The sequence below is a fragment of the Hyaena hyaena genome, unplaced genomic scaffold, assembly GCF_003009895.1.
Source record: "Hyaena hyaena isolate Hyena2069 unplaced genomic scaffold, ASM300989v1 scaffold_27, whole genome shotgun sequence".
In the NCBI taxonomy this organism is placed as follows: Eukaryota; Metazoa; Chordata; class Mammalia; order Carnivora; family Hyaenidae; genus Hyaena; species Hyaena hyaena.
Genome location: NW_024080659.1, coordinates 3,385,228 through 3,410,241, shown reverse-complemented (window position 1 = coordinate 3,410,241; position 25,014 = coordinate 3,385,228). Strand labels below are relative to the sequence as shown.

Here is a 25,014-nt window from a genome sequence, read left to right as displayed (position 1 = left end):
GAGTCAGTTTTGGTAGTTTGTGTCTGCCTATTTTATTTAGATTTTTCTAATTTGTTGGCATACAGTTCATAATATTCTCTTATACTTCTTTCATTTCTGTAAGGTCAGTAGTAATGTCTCTTTTTTCATTCCTGATTTTAGTAATTTGAGTCTTCTCTTTTTTCTTTCTTTTTTTTTTTTAATTTTTTTTTTTTTTTAATTTATTATTTCTAGGAGAGAGAGAGACAGCGTGAGCAGGGGAGGGTCAGAGAGAGAGGGAGTCACAGACTGAAACAGGCTCCAGGCTCCGAGCTGGCAGTCAGCACAGAGCCCGATGCGGGGCTCGAACCCATGAATGTGAGATCATGACCTAAGCGAAAGTCGGACGCTTAACCGACTAAGNTTTTTTTTTTTTTTTTTTTTTTTTTTTTTTTTTTTTTTTTTTTTTTTCTTTTTTTTTTTTTCTTTTTTTATTTTTTTTTTTTTACAAATAGTTTATTGTCTTCTCTTTTTTCTTAGTCAGTGTAGCTAACAGCTTTGTAATTGTTGTTATCTTTTCAAAGAACTAAGTTTTGCATTAGTTGATTTTCTCTAATTTTCTATTCTCTATTTTATTTATCTCAATTCTAATATTAATTATTGCCTTCTGCTTTAAAAAAAAATTTTAGTTCACTCTTCTTTTCTAGTTCCCCAAGGTATAAATTGATTTTTTTTTATTAAGTTCTTAATTTAAATTCCAGTATAGTTAACATACAGTGTTAAATTCCAGTATAGTTAACATACAGGTGTACAATATAGTAATCCAACAATTCTGTATATTTACCCAGTGCTCATCATGATTCATATACTCTTTAAGCCCCATCACCTCTTTCATCCATCCCTCACCCAGAGCAAATCTTAGCCAAGTATTATCTAACTTGAGACCTTTGTCTGACTAGTCAGCTAATCAGGATCTTTAGTTTACTGGATCGTAGAGTATGGTGATTATCAGAGTTTGAATTATGGAGCCAAATGGCCTGAATTTGAATCTAGACTTAATCTCTTTTGAGAAATTGGGCAAGACGTGGAACCTTTTCATGCCACACTTTTCTTATTAGCACCTTCCTTATTGTGAGGATTCAGTCATTATGTAACAAGCCCTTACTACCTCCATACTTGGTAAGTATTATGCACTATACATATGCAAAAGGAGAGAGTAGTTTCATGAATCACTTTGTACCTGTTGCCTGCCTTCCAGTAATTATTGGACCATGGATAATAATCACGTTTCATTTGTAATCTTACCCTCTCTCACTAATTATTTTGAAGCATATACAAAACATTATATAATTTATTGATAAATATCTCATTATATATCTATAGCAGATGTGTTTTAATGTTACATACACTACTACGGTTACAGCTAAAAAATCACCAGAAAGCCTTAATATCAAATGTGGAGTTGGTATTTGTTTCCCCAATTGATTCATAGGTTATGATTAGTAATGTTGTCTCTTAGGTCACTTTTAGTCTAGAGTTTTCCCCTTTTCCTCTTTTTTTTCCCCCTTGTAATAATTCATTGTAAAACTAAGTGATTTCTACTTTAGAACTGTGTTGTCCAATATAGTAGCCACTAGCCACATGTGGCTTTTGAGCACGTGAAATGTAGCTAATCCAATCTGAGATGTACTGCTAATTTAAGATCAACTAATCCAGTCTGAGAGGTACTATTAATTTAAGATACATTATTAATGTACCATTAATTTAAGATAGAATGTCATTAATAATTTTTACAGTGATTACACATTGAAATTATATATAGTCTAAATATGTTATGTAAAATAATTTCACTTTTTTTTTTCTTAAGTTATTTATTTATTTATTTTATTTGAGAGAAAGAGAGCACCTGAGCAGGGGAGGAGCAGAGAGAGGGAGAGAGAGAGTTCCCAATGCAGGGCCTGAACTCACAAACTGTGAGATCATGACGTAAGGTGAATCCACGAGTCAGACGCTTAACCAGCTGAGCCACCCAGGTGTCTCCTCACTTGTTTTCTTTTTAATGGGGCTACTGGAAAACCTTATATTACATATGGGACTTGCTATATACTTCTATTGAACAGCATTGATTTAGAATTTCACACAGTATGGATTTTATTTATTGTGTCCCCATGGGGATATTTAACATGTTCATCTCTCCCCTCTATTTACAGTATATTGTTAGTTTGATCTAGAAGGTTTATCTGATTCCAGCTTGATTATTTTAAAAATGTTTTTGACAATAGTATTTCCTGTATCTGGTGTATGCTACCAGAAGGCACATAATGCCTGGTGGAGAGGCCTCTTTGATATATTAGTAGCCACTGATGACCCTTGAATTCATCAGAGTTTGCAAAATGATGATGTTCTAATTCTTTTATTCCTTTTCTTGTATTAGCTGGAATCCTTCCATAAAGAGAAATCTCTCCCATTCAACACTGTGATCACACTTGATAACCATAAAAATTATATTTTACATAGGAAAAGGACAAAAGGTTAATTCTTTTCTCTTTATTTAAATAGTTTCCAGGCATCCTCCAAAAATGATCAATGAGTCTTTTTATAGTATTATTATAAAATCATTAATTTAAAGGTATTTTTGAAACCCATTTTGTCCCATTATTTGGCTAATGGGAGACTCTTCAAGTTGCCTCCTGTGTCTTAGATATCCTAGTAATTTTTTTTAATTTTTAAAAAAAAATTTTTTTTTTTTAATGTTTTATTTATTTCTAGAAGAGAGAGAGAGAGACAGCGTGAGCAGGGGAGGATCAGAGAGACAGGGAGTCACAGACTGAAACAGGCTCCAGGCTCTGAGCTGGCAGTCAGCACAGAGCCCGACGCGGGGCTCGAACCCACGAACCGCGAGATCATGACCCAAGCGAAAGCCGGACGCTTAACCGACTAAGCCACCCAGGCGCCCCTAGATATCCTAGTAATTTAAAAAAAAATTTTTTTTAATGTTTATTCATTTTTGCAAGAGAGACAGAACAAGAGTGGGGGAGGGGCAGAGACAGAGAGGAAGACACAGAATCTGAAGGAGGCTCCAGGCTCTGAACTGTCAGCACAGAGCTTGATACGGGGCTCAAACCCATGAACCGTGAGATCATGACCTGAGCGAAGTCAGAGGCTTAACCGACTAAGCCACCAAGGCGTCCCTGTCCTAGTAATGTTTGATAGCTTGCTTGCCTTTTAGTATCACAGAAAGTTCCAGGCCCTGATTCCTTTTAGTGGGCGGTAGAGTCTAGCTTGCATAATGTTATTTTATTACTGTTTTTATTTTTAGGCCTTTTCAGAGGACAAAGCTAGAAAATATATTTTTTTTCTTAAAAAATAAAACAATTCATGAGTTTATACTGACACTTTCAATTCAAATTTGGATCTATAGAGTTATTGCATAATCTCATCAATATTAATTCTTCTTTCTCCCCTGCCAAGTTTATTCCTTCTTGATGACACCAATATAATAATGTGTTTTATCAAACACTACACACAGAGCAGTTACAAAATAACATTTTCATCGTTACCACCAACAATATGACTATTTATTGAAAACATACGGTTTTTGCAGCTCTTTTTCTTCTTGGGATGTATCTCACAAAGGATAAACAGAAAACTTGCTGTGTTTTAAAGTTACTTAAAATAATTTCCCTCTGATGAATGCATATGCTTCAAACTGGTTTCATTTTACTTTTAATTTTTAGGAATGACTTTTTAAATTAAAATTTTTTCTTTTATAATAATACATTTACATGGTTCAAAAGTAATATCTACAAAACAAGAAATATTTGAACGAGTCTAGCTTCTTTCCCAGTCCTCTCCATTTTCTTGCTCAAAGTGAAAGCTTATAATGTTCTTTATCTACAATCTGAATGATAAACTGCATCTTTTATTAAGCCATATTCTATAAATTTAGAACTGAAAAATAGCTGATGTTGTAAATAAGCCAGGGTTTTGAGGGAGAAAAGAGGATTTGGGTAGAAATTCTCCTTTTCTAGAGAAGGAGGAAACCATGCTGTTTGACACCAGATTATATAGTAAGGCCAATATTTCAAAGTTAGAGAAGGTCAGATTTGAATTAGCGTGAAAAGAAAATTTTGCTTCAAGCAAAACTCTTGTGGTTTTATGTTCTTGTCACTAGAGAGATTCATTCTTTACGGGTTGAACTGGTTGACTTCAGTGGTCATTTGGTGGCTGTGAGTTCTGGAAGTTTCCTCCAGTTTGTATGTGTTATTCTGCCCGACAGATCTTACTATGTAGTTCCCAGGTGATGATAGTGTATTTATTTTAGGATCCCGTGACATTTAAAGATGTGGCCGTAGATTTCTCATTAGAAGAGTGGAGGTTGATGGACCTTTCCCAGAGGAACCTGCACAAGGATGTGATGCTAGAGAATTACAGGAATCTTGTCTCCCTGGGTAAGAGTAACCTTCATGCATCTACCCATTTGCCCACGTTTGTTGAAGATAGAGAACCTTTATTTTATTTTATTTATGTATGTATTTATTTTTATTTCTAGGAGAGAGAGAGAGAGACAGCGTGAGCAGGGGAGGGTCAGAGAGACAGGGAGTCACAGACTGAAACAGGCTCCAGGCTCTGAGCTGGCAGTCAGCACAGAGCCCGACGCGGGGCTCGAACCCATGAACCGCGAGATCATGACCTAAGCGAAAGTCGGACGCTTAACCGACTAAGCCACCCAGGTGCCCCAAAGATAGAGAACCTTTAAAGTATTTAAGTGAACGTGCGGTTAGAGCTTAGGCATTAAAATCTCATCTTGTGGGGATGTTGCTGGGAGTCATGCTCTCCCTCGCTCTGAACTAAGTGGTCTGCCCATGGTAGAGTAAGAAATATGTATTTCATTGGTATCTTGGAGATTGTTGACAGTCCCCAGATTTAGGACTAACATTTTTCCTGATCACTTTTATAAATGGGAGCTATAGTTATCAGTACCACCAGAAAGAAACAAACAAATGCATTCATTTTCTTCCTAAACTCAGATTACTCCCATCTTCTATTATCCCAGAAAACCTGGGATCATAGCGTTGGGCTCCTTTGAGGTAATGTTTGTAATTCTCTGAAACTCCATGGTACAACAGAACGTTCTGCTATGATGGGAATGTTCTGTATCTGTGCTGTCCAATATGGACGGCACTAGCCACTTGAAGCTGCTAAGGGCTTGAAATCTGGCTAGTCCAACTGAAGAGCTGAATTTTAAACTTTACATGGTTTTAACTAATTCACATTCAAACTCAAATAGCCACATGTGACTACTGAAAAGTGTATTGGACAGTGCACCCCAGGAGCTCCCAATAATGGCCACTCTGCACAGAAGATTAAGAGCTGAGACTAAATTTGGCAATAGTTCTTACTCATAAACACAGGCAAATCCTATTCATTTTTCTCTAAACAGGGCTTGCAGTTTCCAAACCAGACATGATATCTCATTTGGAGGATGGAAAAGGACCATGGGTGGTAGTGAGGGAAATTGCAAGAACCCCCTATCCAGGTGAGTTCATACGAACCAGGAGGATTGGATTTATGTCCAGTTAATAGGTTATGGCTGGAGCAGAACATCTGAACTATTTGAGGGAGTATGGGTGCTGAAGCTATCTCAGAAGGAGCCCCCCACCCCCACCCCCCCGCTTGCTTTTTCCGTTCCTCTCCTTCTCTCTCTGTTCTCTGCTTTGGGTTCCCATCCCGGCCTATCTTGCTTTCTTGAGGACATGATTTTCATAATTATCCCTTCACTCAGACATGCCGGAAACATCTCTTTCAGGTGTGTCTCTCAGTTAACTTTACATTTTTCTCATTTGTGTAACTACTGTCTGACCTCTCTTCATTAAAATGCTTTGTCACCACAGATTTTAATGTTTATTTATTTATTAGAGAGAGAGAACACAAGCAGGGGAGGGGCAGAGAGAGAGACATACACACACAGAATCCAAAGCAGGCTTCAAGCTCCCAGCTCTGAGCTGACAGCAGAGAGCCTCATGTGGGGCTCAAACCCATGAACCGCAAGATCAGGACCTGAGCCAAAGTCGGATGTTTAACCTACTAAGCCACCCGGGCACCTCTCTGCTGATATTTTTAAGTTTATTTATTTTAAGAGAATGAGCAGGGGAGGAGCAGAGAATGAGGGAGAGAGAATCCCAAGCAGACTCAGCACTGTCAGCACAGAGCCTGACGTAGGGCTCGATCCCACAAACTGTGAGATCATGATCGGAGCTGAAACCAAGAGTCAAATGCTTAACTGACCAAGCCATCCAGGTGCCCGCCACTGATTTCTTTTAAGCTAAACCTATTTACTCATTATTTAACTTGCAGGTGACCCTGCAAGCCTGCTGAAACTTTGGGGGAACCCTCCTGTTCTCCTTTGGTTTCTTAACTAATTAAAAATACAGACAAGGAATCCGTTGAGAATTAAAATACAGTATCTATTCATGTATTGAACTGCCCTTTATCGGACCTCTCTTTTCTGTGTACTGGGTTAGGTACTAGGTCTACAGCAATGAGTGGGATAGACCAGGTCCCTGCTGTCATGAAGATTATATTTTAAGAAGTTGACAAGTATATAAATAAAAACAAGCTAAATGGCAGGTGTGATAACCTTCAGTTATGAGATACACTGGGTGAGATATGAGATATGAAAGAGTAGCTGCGATGGGGGTGAGGGTACCTTCCTCAGAGAGTGTGGTCAGGGAAGGCTTCTGAAGACGGGCTTCTAAGCTGAACCTTGAAGACTCAGAAACAACCAGCCAAGGGAAGAGGAAAGGAGAAGCATTCCAAACAAAGGACGTGACACAGAATAGAATGAAATGTGTTCTAGAACTTGAAAGGGGGCTGAGGCAGGCTGGTATCAGTGAGGCAACAGCTTGCCCATCCAGGGCTTTGTAGGTGACAATAATGACTTTGGATTTTAATCAGAGTAAGAGAGAAGGCATTGGCAGACTTTAACCAAGGATTTTTAGGAAGTAACTGCAGAAACTGAACTTGAGGGCATTAAATCAGGTAGTCAACAGGTTGTTACAGTAGTCTAAGCAGAGATGATAACTTTGATTGAGGTGATAATAGAGATGGAACAAGAGAAATGGATTCTAGTTCACTTGCACATTCATTTTATCATGATGCCATGCATACCACACGTATGTGTTACATATATTCTTTTCATATGTCAATATTATATTTTTTACTCAATTTTAATTAACCTATAGTTTTATATGAGTTTCAGGTATACAGTATTATGATTCAGCAATTCTGTACATCACTCGGTGCTCATGAAGAGAAGTGTCCTCTCACCCTCCTTTATCTACTTCATCCATCCCCCAACTCACCTAACCCCTGGCAACCCCCAGTTTGTTCTCTGTATTTAAGAGTCTGGAGTTTTTGGCCTCCTTTTATCTTTATTCATTTGTTTTGTTTCTTACATCACACATTGAGTGACATCATATGGTATATGTCTTTCTCTGACTTATTTCACTTAGCATTATACCCTCTGGATGGATCCACATCGTTGAAAATGGCAAGATTTCACTTCTTTGATGACTGAGTAATATTGCATCCTATATATACACCACATCTTCTTCATCCATTCATGTATCGATGGACACTTCGATGGCTTCCAAATCTTGGTTATTGTAAATAGTACTGCGGTAAACATAGGGGTGCCTGTATCTTTTCAAGTTAGTTTTTTTATTTTATTTGAGTAAATACCAGTAGTAGAATTAACAGATCATCTGGTAATTCTGTTTTTAATTTTTCAAGGAACCTCCACACTGTTTTCCATAGTAGCTGCCCCAGCTTACATTTCCACCAACAGTGTATGAGGGTTCCTTTTTCTTCACATCCTCACCAGCATTTGTTATTTGTTTTTTTTATTTTAGCTATTCTGGCAGGTGTAAAGTGATAACTCATTATGGTTTTAATTTGCATTTCCCTGATGAATAATGAAGTTGAGCATCTTTTCATGTGCCTGTTGGCCATCCGCATGTCTTTAGAAAAACATCTTTTCATGTCTTCTGCCCATTTTAAAAAAAAAATTTAATGTTTATTTATTTTTGAGAGAGACAGAGTACAGCAAGGGAGGTGCAGAGAGAGACTCACACAGAATCTGAAACAGGCTCCAGGCTCTGAGCTGTCAGCACAGAACTGGATGTGGGGCTTGAACTCACGAACCGTGAGATCATGACCTGAGACAGTCAGACACTTAACCGACTGAGCCACCCAGGCACCCCACCTTCTGCCCATTTTTAAAAAAATTTGTTAATGTTTATTTTTTTTTTTAAATTTTTTTAATGTTTATTTCTTTTTTGTTTGTTTTTTAATATTTTTATTTTATTTCTAGGAGAGAGAGAGACAGCGTGAGCAGGGGAGGGTCAGAGAGAGAGGGAGACACAGACTCCAAAATAGGCTCCAGGCTCTGAGCTGGCAGTCAGCACAGAGCCCGACGCGGGGCCTGAACTCATGAACCATGAGATCAAGACCTGAGCCAAAGTTGCACACTCATCTGGCTAAGCCACCCAGGTGCCCCCAAAATCTTTAGTTTCCATTATTTTTTTGTTTTATTTCTCTCACTTGGAATTCATTTGGCTTCTAAAATCTATGGCTTGATATTTTTATCTGTTTTGGAAAATGCTTCAGCATTATTTCTTTGAGTTTGATTTCATCCCATTCTCTCTCACTTCTCGCTCTACCCTTCTGGGACTCTTACATCTCTGTTAGACCTTATCACTCTATCCTGTGGGTCTCTAATGTCTTTTGAAATTGAGTTTTCAAGTTTTTCATCATTCTGTACTTCAATATGCACATTTTCTACTGCCTGTTTTCCATTTTGCTAGCACTCTCATGTGTCAAATCTACTGTGTGTTGCAGCCTACCCTTTGACTTATTTTCCAGTTCTAGAATTGCCATTTGGTTCTTATTTTATACTTTCCAATTATTTGGTGAAATTACTGGTCTTGTCTTACTTTCTTGAATATACTAACCATGATTTTTTTTTTTTTAATTTTTTTTTTAATGTTTTATTTATTTATAGGAGAGAGAGAGACAGTGTGAGCAGGGGAGGGTCAGAGAGAGAGGGAGTCAAAGACTGAAACAGGCTCCAGGCTCTGAGCTGGCAGTCAGCACAGAGCCCGATGCGGGGCCCGAACCCACGAACCGCGAGATCATGACCCAAGCGAAAGTCGGACGCTTAACCGACTAAGCCACCCAGGCGCCCCTAACCATGATTATTTTGAAAGTTTATGTCCGACATCTCAGCTGTCTAGATTCCTTCTAGATGTGTTTCTTCTCTTGACTTTTCTCTAATTTTTGTCTTCTTATATGCCTATTATTTTTCATTGTCAGGCATGGATATTAAAACCTATAACAATAATTTGAGGTTCTGGATTGTGTAACTTTTCCCCTAGAGTACTGTTTGCTTTTGGGGTTATTGGTTTTTTTTTTTAAAGTTTTTATTTATTTTTGAGAGAGAGACAGCATGAGCAGGAGAGGGGCAGAGAGCAAGGGAGACACAGAATCTGAAACAGGCTCCAGGCTCTGAGCTGTCAGCACAGAGCCCGATGCGGGGCTCGAACCCATGCACTGTGAGATCATGATCTGAGCTGAAGTCAGATGCTTAACCGACTGAACCCCCCAGGCACCCCATAAGCACTGTTTGCTTTTGGCAGGCCACCAGGATAAGGTTGTAACAGTCCTCAGTTACTTTAATTCAATTAGACATTTAAAAGAGCTGGTGTCTAGGGTTGTCCTCTTAGTGAGCCTAAGTTTAAAACTTTGTCTTTCTGAATAATATTACACTGTGGGGTGGTGGTCTTACAACTTGTGTGTATATACAATGTAAAATTTTCTATTGTACTTCTTTTAAATATCTAAACTCGAGCGCCTGGGCAGCTCAGTCGGTTAAGCGTCAGACCCTTGGTTTCGGTTCAGGTCATAATCTTGCAGTTGATGAGTTTGAGCCCAGCATTGGGCTCTGTGCTGACAATGCGGAACCTGCTTGGGATGCTCTCCCTCCCTCTTTGCCCCTCCCTGACTCACACTCTCTCTCAAAATAAATTTTAAAAAATTCTATAAATTTGCAAACTCATTTTCAGGCAATTTTTTCTCTGTTTAAAAAAAGAATTAGGAGCACCTGGATGGCTCAGTCGGTTAAGCATCAGACTTCGGCTCAGGTCATGATCTCACGGTTTGTGGCCTCAAGCCGCCCCCCTCCCCCCATCCGGCTCTGTGCTGACAGCTAGCTCAGAGCCTGGAACCTGTCTTCGGATTCTGTGACTCCCTCTCTCTCTGACCCTCCCCTGCCCATGCTGTCTCTCTCAGAAATAAATAAAACATTAAAAAAAAAAAAAAGAATTGGATCAAAACCTTTTGTGGATCGTAGAATGTTTTTGACTTTAAAACTCAAGGTGTAAGTAGTTTTTTTTTTAATTTTTAAATTTTTTTTTTTAATTTCTGAGAGAGAGAGAGAGAGAGAGAGAGAGCGAGCAGGGGAGGGTGAAAGAGAGGGAAGCCACAGAATCCGAAACAGGCTCCAGGCTCTGAGCTAGCTGTCAGCACAGAGCCAGATGCGGGGCTCAAACCCACGAACCATGAGATCATGACCTGAGCCGAAATCGGACACTTAACCAACTGAGCCACCCAGGCACCCCAAGGTGTAAGTAGTTTTGATCCAATTTGTTTTGACAGACATACAGGAATGTTGTTAAGATATGAAAAGTTTGCAAAACTACCTTTGATGATAATTATTATCACTGTTTAAAATATTAATAGCTATAAATATTAATTTTTACTAATTTACTGTTCAGTCTACTTTCTGAAGAATCAAAGTGTTTTTTTCCATAAATATATGATTTAAAAGCACATGCAGAGACTTGAATAAGCTGCTCTGACAGGGAAATTTGAGAAATCCCTCATACAAAAAAGCTAGCAAGCAAAGAACGAGAACAAACAGAAAGTATGGTTGGAAAAAACTGCCTGGTTTGCCGAGTAAATGGGAAGAAAGGAAGTAGTCACAACTTATGCAGAATGCTCTGTAAAAATGTTGACTCTACAGGAAATGAGGAAAGAAGTATATGAGAGGCTTAGATTCTGGGAGAATTACCATGAATGAATTTGTTTAGCAGGAGAAAAACCCTAAATTTGTTACTTTGGTTCTTGGCTCAACCAGCCTCCCTCAAACCTACTTCCTCCGTAGAAAATAAGGCCACTTTGGAAGCAGTTAAAACTTTGTATTCATTATCAGCTCAAGTTTCCCTTTTATTATCCTGTTTACTGAGGTCTTCCTAGTTTAGAAAATAGGAGTCATTTGATTTGATTTTTCTCTTTTCTCCCCGCAGAGTTGGAGACCAGACCTGTAGCCAGGAATGTTGTATCAACAGCGGAGACTTCTAGAGCTGGATCGCAAGAAGCCATAATAGATAAACTCACAGAGAACGGTCTGTGGAACCCCAGAATGGGAGGATTATGGAAATGGAACGAAAGGATACTGAGATTGCAGAAAAGTCGGGAAAATCATTTGAGTCAAAGAACAGTTACTCACAAGAAAATTCCCACTGGTCAAAGAGGATTTAGATTTGGATCTATTCTTTTTCCAGAAGCAGGAGTTCTCAGAGATGAGCCCCACAGCAAATGCCAAACGCATGAAAATGTCACTGAGAATTTAGATTTGATTACAGATACCTCTCCGGGAAAAAAGATTTACAAGGATACAGAAGGCAGCAAAGCCATAAGGCCTACTTCAGAACTTACTTTAGGGAAAAAATACAATAATAAAGAAAAACCCTATAAATGTAGCACCTGTGAAAAGTCCTTTCGTTACAGGTCATTACTCATTCAACATCAGAGAACACACACTAAAGAAAAACCTTATGAATGTAATGAATGTGGGAAAATGTTCAGCCAGCCTTCATATCTCAGTCAACATAAAAAAATTCATACTGGAGAAAAACCCTATAAGTGTAACGAATGTGGAAAGGCCTTCATTGCTTCTTCATCGCTTATGGTACATCAGAGAATTCATACTAAGGAGAAACCTTATCAATGCAATGTCTGTGGAAAATCTTTTAGCCAGTGTGCTCGCCTTAATCAACACCAGAGAATTCAAACCGGAGAGAAGCCCTGTAAATGTAGTGAATGTGGGAAGGCTTTCAGTGATAGATCAAAACTTGCAAGACATCAGGAAACTCACAATGGAGAGAAACCCTACAAATGCAATGATTGTGGGAAAGCCTTTAGGAATAAGTCCTATCTCAGTGTACATCAGAAGACCCACACTGAAGAGAAACCATATAAATGCAATGAGTGTGGGAAGTCTTTCAAGAATACCACAATTTTTAATGTTCATCAGAGAATTCATACTGGCGAGAAACCCTTTAGATGTAATGAATGTGGAAAAGCCTATAGAAGTAATTCAAGCCTTATTGTACATATAAGAACTCACACTGGGGAGAAACCTTATGAATGTAATGAATGTGGGAAAGCATTCAATCGCATAGCAAATTTCACAGAACATCAAAGAATTCATACAGGAGAAAAACCCTATAAATGTAATGAATGTGGAAAAGCCTTCATTAATTATTCATGCCTTACTGTACACCACAGAATGCATACAGGAGAGAAACCTTATAAATGTAATGAATGTGGAAAGGCCTTCATGCGTTCTTCATCCCTAATTATACATCAGCGAATTCATACTGAAGAAAAACCTTATCTGTGTAATGAATGTGGGGAATCTTTCAGAATAAAATCACACTTAACTGTACATCAGAGGATTCATACTGGAGAGAAACCATATAAATGTACTGACTGTGAGAGGGCATTTACCAAAATGGTAAATCTCAAGGAGCATCAGAAAATCCATACTGGAGTGAAACCTTATAAGTGCTATGATTGTGAGAAATCTTTCAGGACTAAGTCCTACCTTATTGTACATCAAAGGACCCATACTGGAGAAAAACCATATAAATGTAATGAATGTGAAAAGGCTTTCACTAATACATCACAACTCACTGTACATCAAAGAAGGCATACTGGAGAAAAACCCTATAAATGTAACGAGTGTGGGAAGGTTTTCACAAGTAACTCGGGCTTTAATACCCATCAGAGAACACATACCGGAGAGAAACCATTTAAATGTAATGACTGTGGGAAAGCCTTTAGCCAGATGGTACATGTCACAGAACATCAGAAAATCCATAGTGGAGAGAAACCCTATAAATGTGATGTCTGTGGAAAAGCCTTCAGGAGAGGTTCATACCTTACAGTCCATTGGAGAACACATACTGGAGAAAAACCCTATACATGTAAGGAATGTGGAAAAGGATGTATCACTCTATCCCAGTTAACTCTTCATCAGAGAATTCATACTGGGGAAAGGCCCTATAAATGTGAAGAATGCGGAAAAGCCTTCAGAACCAACTCAGACTTTACTGTACATTTGAGGATGCATACTGGGGAAAAACCATATAAGTGTCATGAATGTGGAAAAGCCTTTAGGAGTAGCTCAAGCCTTACTGTACACCAGAGAACACATCAGAGAGAAACTCAGTTAATATGAAAAGTAATAAATCATTCATCCAGATGTCAACTCCGCAAGGAGAACTTCTAAACTGTGTCTTTTATGAATGTGAGAAAACTTTCAGGAGCAATTCACCAGAAAACACACCCTTAAGAGATACTTTATAAACATAAGAATGTGGAAAACTTGTATTAAGTCTTAGAAGTTATAAGAAAATTTCACAGAGAAAAATAATGGACAAATGAAAGCCTTCACCCAGATTTCATACTTTGTTCACTTACATTGTCTTCCATGAATTGCCTATATACTTTTTTGCCTATTTTTCTATTGATTTGTCTTTCTTATAAATCTGGAGGTGCTCTTTGTATATTTGAAGTATTAATCCTTAGTCATGTGTGTGTTGAAAATTTTTTAATCTAGCGTTTGTCTTTATGCTGTTTTATATGGTAAAAGAAGTCCCCACATTTTAATTTTTCATAGATATTTTCCTTTTTAGACTAATTTACTCTTTTAGTTAAAAGAGTCTCCTTAATCCCTAGGTTATACATAGTGTTCTAAATTTGTTTCTAAGATTTTGATAATTTTATATTTTATATTAAAGTCTTTAATCCATCTGAACTAGATGGCTAGTCATAGAAGAACAAATTGCCATTAATCTCTGAAAATATTATGAACCTAAGTAGTACTCAGGGAAATGCAAATTAAAACAACCAATGAGATGCCACCTCCACTAAATGGAGTTGGCAAAAATTAAGAGATCTTTTGCTAGTGGGATTTGGGAAACCATCTACTCTTACAGAAAAGGGTAAATATTTGTATTAACTTCTATTTCCACCAGCAATTAAGCAATATATATTTAATTTTTTGATAAAATTTTAAAATAAAAATACTTTGATTTAGCAGTCTCACTTTGGGGATCTTCCCCATAGAAATAACAGCATCAATGCAGAAGAATACACATAAGTGAGGATTTTTGTTGAAGTATTGTTTGTAGAGGCAAAGTAGAAAACCAAGTGGCGACTAAGTGAATGCCCATGAAGTGGGGAATGGTTGAATAAAGTGTGATATAGCCATTCTATGGAACAGCACGAGTAATTTTTAAAATTAGTTTTATCTACACTAGTTGACCTCAAGGTATTTCCACAGTTTTTAATAACTAATTGCTTTATTACAGAGCTTTATGTGTACAGGATTTCATTTTTTATTAAATGATCATACCTATTTATGTATATATATATATGTATGTGATGAGCATGGAAACAAGTATATATATATCAGAAGAATATATACCAGGCTGTTATTATTGGTTACCTTGAAGGAAGGGAGAAGTAGAGCGATAAATAGGGGAAAGGACTGGAAAAAAATTTTTTAAATGTAAGTGCAGCATGTATGGTGTAAAATTCTATATGAAACTGTATTTGTATGAACTTTTGAGAGCCATGAATGAAAGGATGGTCTCCAAAAAGTTAAATTGTTTTAGAGTTGGTGGAGTAGGCAGTATTTTTTTGTCTGATTACTACGCACTTATGTATTTCATAAGCTTTTCTTCCCAACAAGCATGTAATATTTAACATAAACAGGAAAAACCTATTTTACTTGTGAAGGTAATTTATTGGACACCTGTTATGTACCAAGATTTACCCTAATATAGTGGCAGGGTAGGGGCACTCATGGATCTGAGAGCATGAGAATTTGTTCTGATGCCGCCTAGATTCCAAGGAAGTTACCCAGCACTTCATTTCCCTCATTTAGAAGAGGTAGTAATTTCAGACAAACGAAAAACATATCTAAGAATATCTGGAACTTCTATCCAGGCTATAGACCAGAAGACTGCAAGCCTCAAGAAAAGTTCCACCCTCAACATGGCACTGAAAAAAAGGTCACAATGGTGAAAAGTTCCGTGTACAGCCTCCGAGAACATTGCATGATGGAATATAGAGAGGGGAAACAGCCAGACACCCAAGTCCATGAAGGAAGTCTTGTGAGTTCTGGAACTACTGAGTGCTGGAACAAAAATGAGAACCAAGACGCTATGGCCCTGATATCCGAAGGCCCTAAGAAACCATGGAGCTGCTATCCAAAAAGGACAAGACATGATGAGCTGTGCTTTAGTAGAGGCTGAAGGAAAGAGAATCCCAGTACCCCTCTCACAATGTTAGAATATGTATGTATCCAAAATTGCGAAGGGGATGTTGGACAAATGATAGGCGCTACCTCCCATTACAAGTAAATAATTTGACACTGGTTAAAATGACCATTTCAGATTGAATTTTAATAGTGGGATTTATGAATTGTTACCAAGAGACATACCTCCTTTGGATATAATGTACCAGTTTCTGATTGGAAAGTTTAGAGTTACACCTTGACACACTATCCTTAAGAAACCCTGCTGAACAGTTGACACGACTTAATGCCTACTCTGTTGACTTAGTGCCTACTCTGTTGGCTGCTCCTTTCTACCTCCTAACCCTCACCACACATAAAACCCTCTGCCCTGCTTCAGAGCCAAGCATTTCAAGAAGAAGACCATCGTAAGCAAGTTCAAATGACATAACTGAAAAGGGTTAGGGGACAGAGATGGCATAGGCTACTTTTACTAGAACAGTTTCAATGGAGAGGTAAGCCTAGTTCTAGTTATGACATTATCTCATTATAGGTTTAATTTGCATTTCCTTTATGGCTAATGATGTTGAGTCTCCTTTTAGGTGCTTATTGGCATTTTGAATACCCTCCTTTGAGAAGTGCCTGTTGGAGACTTTTACCTATTTTGGGGGGCACCTGGGTGGCTCAGATGGTTAAGTGTCAGAGTTCGGCTCAGGTCATGATCTTGGAGTTCATGGGTTCAAGCCCAGCTGTACTGACAGCCTGGAGCCTGCTTTGGATTCTCTCTCCCTCTTTATGCCCCTCCCCCATTCACACACTCGGGTGCACGCTCTCTCTCAAAAATAAACATTAAAAAAAAGTTTTTTAAAAGACTTTTGCCCATTTTTTAAATTGGGAACTCTTTGTTCATTTGTAGGATTCTTTCTTTATTTTGGGTGCAAGGTACCTTTTAAAAAAAATATTTGGGGGGAGAGTACAGTGGGGGAGGAGTAGAGCAAGGGGGATAGAAAATCTGAAGCAGGCTCTGCACTGACAGGCTGACAGCAGTGAGCCCAAAGTGGGGTTCAAACTCCCAAACCGCAAGATCCTACGTGACCTGAACCAAAGTCAGACACTCAAGCGACTGAGCCACCCAGGTGCCCTGCAAGGTGCTTTTTAGATACTTGTATTACAGACATCATCTCCCCATCTCCAGCCTGCCTTTACGCTCCCCAAATGATGTCGTTCAATGAACAGACGTTTTTAGTTTTAATGAAAAATAATCTTCTATGATTAGTGCTTTTTGTGCCTAGTTTAAGAAATCTTCTCCTAATCCAAAGTCACAAAAGATATTTTCTCTACTATTTTACTTTTCACTTTTAGGTCTACAATCCCTCTGAAATGAATTTTTATGTGTGGTGTGGGATAGAGGTCAAATTAACATTTTGCATACAAATACACAATTTATTCAACATCATTTATTGAAAAGATGTTCCTCCCCTCTCCCCCTTGGGTTGTAGTGGTATTCTTAAGATAAATCAGATGATTATATTATGTGGGGGTCTATTTCAAAATTATTCTGTTCCATTCTAGGGAACACCAGATGTTCTTAGTGTAAACAGATTGATAGTAAGTCTCGGTGGTGTGTGTCTTTGAATTATGTTCTTGTTCAAAATGGCCACTGCAACTCTAGGTCCTTGGCATTCCTCATATACATTTTTAAATTTTTTTTCAATTGCTCCACACCAAAAAGTTGAGATTTTAGTGGGCCTTAACATCAAATACATAATTTTAGAAGAATGAACACTTTCACAATATTGAGACATCCAGTCTGTGAACATGCTTTTCATTTATATACATTTTTTAATCTCAGCAATTTTTGTATTTTTTCAATGTAGACGTTTTGAACGTTTTTATTAAGTTAGCCCTATATATTTGGTGCTTTGATGTTATAAATGCTATTATTTTAGTTTTCTGATTTTTGCTAATATATATTAAATATATATAGTTGGTCTTTGAACAACATGAGTTTGAACTCTGCGGGTTCGTTTAATAGACAAGGGTTTTTTTCAATAAATGTATTGGAAAAATTTTTTTAAAGACTTGCAACAATTTGAAAAACTCACAGATGAACCATGTAGCCTAGAGAGAATTGAGATTTTACAAAAAGGGTATGTTATGAGCGCACAAAATATATGTAGATAATAGCCTATTTTATCACTACCACAAAATACGCACAGATCTATTATAAAAAGTTAAAAGTGTATCAAAACTTATGCACACAAGCAGACCATACATAGTACCATTTGCATTCAAGACAAATGTCAGCAAAAAGATGCAGAACAAATGAGAACCTTGTAAAATGAACTTTTAGCAGTACATACTTTACTACTGTCATAATTTTGTAGCCACCTCCTGTTGCTATTGAGTTGGGCTCAAGTGTAGTGAGTATCCACTTAAAACGCTGTGAGGCACTGATCGTCACGGAGCAGTTCATCTCCAATACGTTGTATATCACAGTAAAAAGGTGTCTCTCACACTTCTCACATATTTTCCTTCATGTTTAAGTGAAATACTGTAAACCTTGAATAATACCAGGGGACCCATATGGAGAGCCACTAATGATGTGGAAGTGCTCTTTTAGGAGCAAAGAAAAGTCATGAAGTTCTAAGAGAAAGTTGAATTTCTTGATATGTACCAATGATTGAGGTCCGCAGCAGCAGTTGCCTGCCATGCCAAGATAAATGAATCCACTATAATCCTCTGCAAAAAGAAAGAAAAGAGAAGAAAATTCATGAAGCCATCACTGCACCTAAGCCAACAGGTGTGAAAACTTTGCACTTTTTGTGAAATACATGCTTATCCTCCTTTATCCCAATGTTTCCAATACTGGCAGCGTTTTGAATAATATTTTGAGAGAGGGGGGAGGGGCAGAGAGAGAATCCCAAGCAGGCTCCATGCTGTCAGGGCAGAGCCCAACACACGGCTTGAGCCCACGAACTGGGAGATCATGACCTGAGCCAAACTTAAGAGTCAGATGCTTAACTGACTGAGCCATCCAGGCGCCCCCAAAGCTGCTAATCTTTGAAAAGCTATTTAGCAGCTCCCAGTCTTTTGGTTGTACAGTAAGAAGGGCTGAACCCACCTCCACGCCCCCCCCGCTTTTTTTTTTTTTTTTTTTTAGAAACTTTCTATTCCTTCCAACAATGTTTTGTCCCTGAAGTCAGGAAATACCTTGCAAGTAAGGAAACTTGCCTTTTAAAGTTCTTTTGAGGGGTGCCTGGGTGGCTCAGTCAGTTAAGCATCCAACTTTGGTTCAGGTCATGATTTCACAGTTCATGGGTTTGAGTCCCACATCAGGCTCTGTGCTGACAGCTTGGATCCTGGAGCCTGCTTCCGATTCTTTGTCTCCCTGTTTCTCTGCCTCCCCCACCCAACCCCACCCCAGCTCATTCTCTGTCTCTGTCTCTCTCGAAAAGAAATAAAAACATTAAAAAAAATTTTTTTTTAAGTTCTGTTGATACTTGACAGTGTCCCCGGCCATCCGGAACCCCGTGAGTTCAACACTGAAAGTGTCAAAGTGGTCTATTTGCCCCCAGACACACCACCATCTAGATCGGGGGTCATAAGGATCTTTAAGGCTCAGTACACATTGTACTCTGTGGAAAGGATTGTCAGCTCAATGGGAAAGCCCCGTGCCCTAGGGCATAATAAAAGTCTGGAATGATTACACCCCTGAAGATACACTATTGTTGTTCCAAAAAAAGCTGTGAAAACCATCAATCCTGAAACACTAAGCTCCTGCTGGAGAATCTATGTATCACCCAATCATCACAGATAAGTAATTTTCCAAATATGTAACAATGTTTCCAATGCTGTATTATGAATGCGACCATAATTACTCTATGCCATAAGAATTTTGTAACATTTTATTCATTAACATACAGGCCAGGCTACCATGAAACGATCATAGGGGCATTTTGCTGCCTTTTTGTTTTCAGTGCATGATTTCGTAATACCTGTAAATAAAATTTTTTCCCCCACATTTCATTTCTGGGATTGGTTAATAATGCCTATAGCATCACAATGTTTTGTATCATAAAAGACAATATTGATAGAGGCATGGACAGATGATTCATCTTGCAAAGAGACCATGTAAACCTACAGTATCAATAACTATAGTTGTGGGAGTGTGTTTTCTCTTCTCATTTTCTTGATTTTCTCTAGCTTACTTTATTTTAAGGATATAGTATATAGTATAACATACAGAATATGTGTTCATCAGCTGTTAATGTTATCAGTAAGGCTTCTGGTCAGCAGGAGGCTATTACTAGTTAAGTTCTTGGGGAGTTATATGTGGATTTACATAATCAAAGTTATATGTGGATTTCTGACTCGAGGGGCAATACCCTTAACATCCACGCTGTTCAAGGTTCAACAGTATAAATGATATACATATTTTATCTATTATATATTATGGTATATTATATGTATTGTACATTATTATATATAACATGAAATGGATTTATGTTATATCCAAAGGAGTGAACGAACTATGTAATAATTATAATTATTATAACTATTAAATTATAATACAGTGACCTTGATAAATTCACTTGCTAATTATGTTTGTTTTATTGGACTTTATATACAACATGTCATCTGCAATAAAGTTTTTCACTTCATCTTTCCAGATTTTATACCATTTTTTTCTTGCTTTTTGGCACTGGCCAGGGTCTCCAGAAGTAGTGGAGAGGTGCTGAATCTCACTAAATACATAGTTTGCATCTATTGAGATGACTATATGGTTTACTTATTCTGTTAATGTGGTTGAGTTATATGGATTGATTTTTTTTTTTTTAATTGTGGTAAAACGCACATACCATAAGACTTACCATCCCAACCATTTTTAAGTGTACAGTTCAGTGGAATTAAGTACATTCACAGTGTTGTGCATCATCACCACCATCCATATCCCTTCTCATGTTCTCTTAGAACTTGTCATTGTTCTAAGCTGAAACTCAATACCCATTAAACAATAACCTTCCATCCCTCCTCCCCTCAGTCCCTGGAAATGACTGTCCTGTTTTCTTCATTTGTGAATTTGACTATGTTAGGAACCTCATATAGATATTTGTTCTTTTGTGATTGGCCTTATTTCACTTAGCGTAATGTTCTCAAAGTTTGTCCAGTGGATCGATTTTTGAATGTTAAGGCATCTTCCATTCCTGGAAGAGATTCCGTTTGGTCATTGTATATTATCTTTTTACTATAATGTTGAATTACATTTTTTTAACGTTTTTATATAGGATTTTATGTCTGTGTTATGTTGTTTGTATGTTTCCTTTCTTGTAGTAGCTCTGTCAGGGATTAGTATCAGAATAATATGGTCTTGTAAAATTAGTTGGGAATCACTTCCCTTTTGTGTCCCCCAGAAGAGTTTGCATAAGACTGTGTGTTATTGGTATTGGAATTATTTCTCCCATAAATATTTTCTGTAAAAATCATCAGTAAAGCCATCTGAGCTAGGAATGTTCTATATAGGAAAATTTTATTTTCTTTTTTTTAATTTATTTTTTAAAAAATTAAGTTTATTTCATTGAGGAAGAGACAGAGTGAACAGGGCAGGGACAGAGAGAGAGGGAGAGAGAAAGAATGCCAAGCAGGCTGTGTGCTGTCAGCGTGGAGCCCAACAACAGAGCTCAAACTCATGAACCATGAGTTCATGACCTGAGCCGAAACCAAGAGCCAGATGCCTAATGAACTGAGTCACCCATATGTTCCTGTGTAGAAAAATGTTAAATTATAGGTTCAATTCCTTTGATAGACGTAGGACTATTGATATTTTCTGTCTCTTGTGTCCTTTTTGGTATTATTTAATCCCCATATCATTTCATTGAAATATCTAACTATTAGCTTTAACTAGTTTATATCTGCTTGTTGTATTTTTTTTTAATTTTTTTTTTTAATTTATTTACAGGAGAGAGAGAGACAGCGTGAGCAGAGGAGGGTCAGAGAGAGAGGGAGTCACAGACTCTGAAACAGGCTCCAGGCTCTGAGCTGGCAGTCAGCACAGAGCCCGACACGGGGCTCAAACCCACGAACCGCGAGATCATGACCTAAGTGAAAGTCGGACGCTTAACCGACTAAGCCACCCAGGCGCCCCTCTGCTTGTTGTATTTTTAATATCGGTAGAATCTAAAGCGATACTCTCTTTTCTGTCTTAGTATTGGTAATCTGTGTAGTCTCTTTGTTTTCTTGATTAGGCATTCTAGGGATTTAACACTTTATTAATCTTTTCAAAAGGTCACCTCTTAACTACTATATAACTGATTCATTTTTCAGTGGTTCACGCTCTTTTCAAATTGCAACCTAATTTAAGTGAGCAAAAATTTTAAATATTCCACAAAAGAGAAATATCAATGACCATTAAACACACGAGTCTTTCTATTTTTTTTTTAATTTAATCCACTGGGTTTTTTTCTAGCTTCTTGAAATTGTCTTAGATTTTTTCCAACCTTTCTTTTTTCATTTAACAGTCTAAATTTCTCTATAAGCATCCATTTCACTGCATCCAGTAGAGGTTTTTTATCACCTTTATCAAGTCATAATTTACATATAATAAATTGCACTCAATTTAACTTTACATTTTGAGGAGTTTGGGTAAATATGCACTTTAATATAACTACCCCTAAAATCAAGAAATATAACATTCTCATCACCCCAAAACTGTCCTATATCCCTTCCCAGACAATTCTCCCCACCTGACTCCAAGAAACCATTAATCTGCTTTCTGTCACTATATATGAGAATTGTCTTGTCTAGAATTTTATACCAGTGGAATTACATTGTATATACTGTTCTGTGCCTACCTTCTTTCACACAGCTTAAATGTTGAGATTTATTTATGCTATGTGTGTCAATACTTCATTCCCCTTTATTGATGAATGGCATTCCATTGTATTAATATATCACTATTTATTTATGTTCCCATTGAGGAACATTTGGATTGTTTCCACTTTGGGGCTATTATGGATAAACCTGCTATGAACATTCATGTGTAAGTTTTTGTATAAACATGTATTCATTTTTATTATATAAATAATATATATTGCTAGATCATGTGGTAAATACATGTATATCTTTTTAAAATTTTTTCAGTGTTTATTCATTTTTTGAGAGACAGAGAGAGCGCACATGAGCAGGGAAGGAGAAGAGACAGAGGGAGACGCAGAATCCAAAGCAGGCCCCAGGCTCTGAGCTGTCAGCACAGAGCTGGACTCAGGGCATGAACACATGAACCATGAGATCATGACCTGAGCTGGAGTTGGACACTTAAACGACTGAGCCACCGAGGCACCCCTCGAAATATCCTTTTATTTAGTTCTGACACTTAGAACTATGGTGATATTTTACAAATGCAAAAATTTAAAGAAAGTAATGAAAAACAACTGAGGTGTATATGCACAGGTAAGCCTGAAATGGAATACATGATTAACAGCCTACTGGATTACAAATGAATAACATAACCAAGAGTGAAGGGCTCGGGGAAGAGATCTAACTGAAATTATTTTTGCAAAACAATGTCCTGACTATAAAACCAAAGACGTAAAGAGTTGTACATATGTAAGGTAATCCTCTTTTTTCTTAAGATATTGTGTTGGGGTTTTTTTAAATGTTTATTTATTTATTTTGAGAGAGAGTGCACAAGTGGGGTGGGAGCAGAGAGAGAGGGAAGAGAATCGCAAGCAGGCTCAACACAGGCTCCAACTCACGAAGCATAAGATCATGACCTGAGCCAAGAGATCAGAGTCCAACGCTTAACCGACAGAGCCACCCAGGTGCCCCAAGGTAATCCTCTTAATGAATCTTTCTTACAGGTGTACACACTAGTAATTCTGAAACACACACATATGCGCACGTGTGTAAATATACATACATACATATATATTTACAGTAAGTACACATATTATAATGATAATTATAATGAGAGCTGGGCTTCTCAGTGTCAGAGGGACAAGTCACGGACAAGGAACAGGGAAATGACATCAAACCTCAGTGAGCACACCTAACACCCAGATCTTGATTTCCAACACGGCTCTCCAACGACAAGAACCAGGGATCCATGGGGAAATGGTTGATTCCAGGACCTACAAGGGAAAAAATACAAGATGAACATGGCATATCTTGTGCCAGAAAGTAAGCATGTCAAAAACAAACACAAAAAACTCATGAGCCAACCTGAAGGAGCTCCTGATGGCCAAAGCTGGAACAATTTTAGAAACAAAATAATAAATGACATCCTGTGAATTAAACCCATAGACTCAAAGAACCCAGGGCGCCTGAGTGGCTCAATCAGTGGGTGACCCACTTCCGCCCAGGTCCTGATCTTACAATTCATGGGATAGATCGCTGAGCAAAGCTTTGAGCTGACAGCTCTCTCTCTCTCCCTTTCTCTCTCTCTGTCAAAAAATAAACATTAAGAAAAAAAATACCCATGAGTCTGTATTGATGCAAATGAGTAATTGAATCTATAATATATTAAGTAAATGGCAGAGAAATCCTTTCTTATGGAAGGATTATGATGATAAATGTAGAAGGAAACAGGAAATGGAAAATCACCATGAGGCAAACCCCACAGGAATCGTCGCTGTATAGGTGAATGATAAAAATTTGTAGGCGCAAGTTTGAGGAGAAACAGGATGTTTGCATGGTTTCAAAGCACTTACCCCCAAATAGTTTTGGTTTTTTAACGTTTATTCATTTTTGAGAGACAGAGCATGAGCAGGGGAGGGGCAGAGAGAGAGAGGGAGACACAGAACCCAAAGCAGGCTCCAGGCTCCAAGCTGTCAGCACAGAGCCCGTCGTAGAGATTGAACTCACGAACCGATGAGATCATGACCTGAGCTGAAGTCAGTCGCTTAACCCACTGAGTCACCCAGGTGCCCCTACCCCCAAACAGTTATTAATTACAAAGAGAAAAACGGCACAAAAAAAAAAAAAGAAAAAGAGAAAAACGGCACAATGGAGAAACACAGCAGAAGCCACGTGAACTGAATGATCTGAGTCGTCAGAAACACTGGGAGGTACTGAGGTCACATCTTTTCATTGGGGTTGGAGGGTGAAGGCAAAAGGGAGGGAGGGGGAACCACCAGCCGATGAAAAGTGACTTTAACATCAAACAAAAGAAAACTGTAGTCTTTACGCATGCGCGTTTGGGTGCTAACACTATTTTAAAAAATCCTTAGGGGCGCCTGGGTGGCTTAGTCGGTTAAGCGTCCGACTTTCGCTTGGGTCATGATCTCACCGTTCGTGGGTTCGAGCCCCGCGTCGGGCTCTGTGCTGACTGCCAGCTCAGAGCCTGGAGCCTGTTTCAGTCTGTGACTCCCTCTCTCTCTGACCCTCCCCTGCTCACGCTGTCTCTCTCT

General features: G+C 38.1%; 1 protein-coding gene across 4 annotated transcripts in view; it reads left to right on the top strand.

Annotated features, from left to right (window-relative positions):
- ZNF624 (zinc finger protein 624) overlaps positions 1 to 15,910 on the top strand; it is a 31,808-nt gene extending 15,898 nt beyond the window's left edge. For all 4 annotated transcript variants that reach the window (XM_039227369.1, XM_039227371.1, XM_039227372.1 and 1 more), the window contains exons 4-6: positions 4,283 to 4,409; positions 5,402 to 5,497; positions 11,325 to 15,910. In XM_039227369.1, coding sequence (XP_039083300.1) covers positions 4,283 to 4,409; positions 5,402 to 5,497; positions 11,325 to 13,543 — 2,442 coding nt within the window. In that variant the 3' untranslated portion in view covers positions 13,544 to 15,910. The remainder of the gene's footprint in view (positions 1 to 4,282; positions 4,410 to 5,401; positions 5,498 to 11,324) is intronic.
- Positions 15,911 to 25,014: the final 9,104 nt, after the last annotated feature.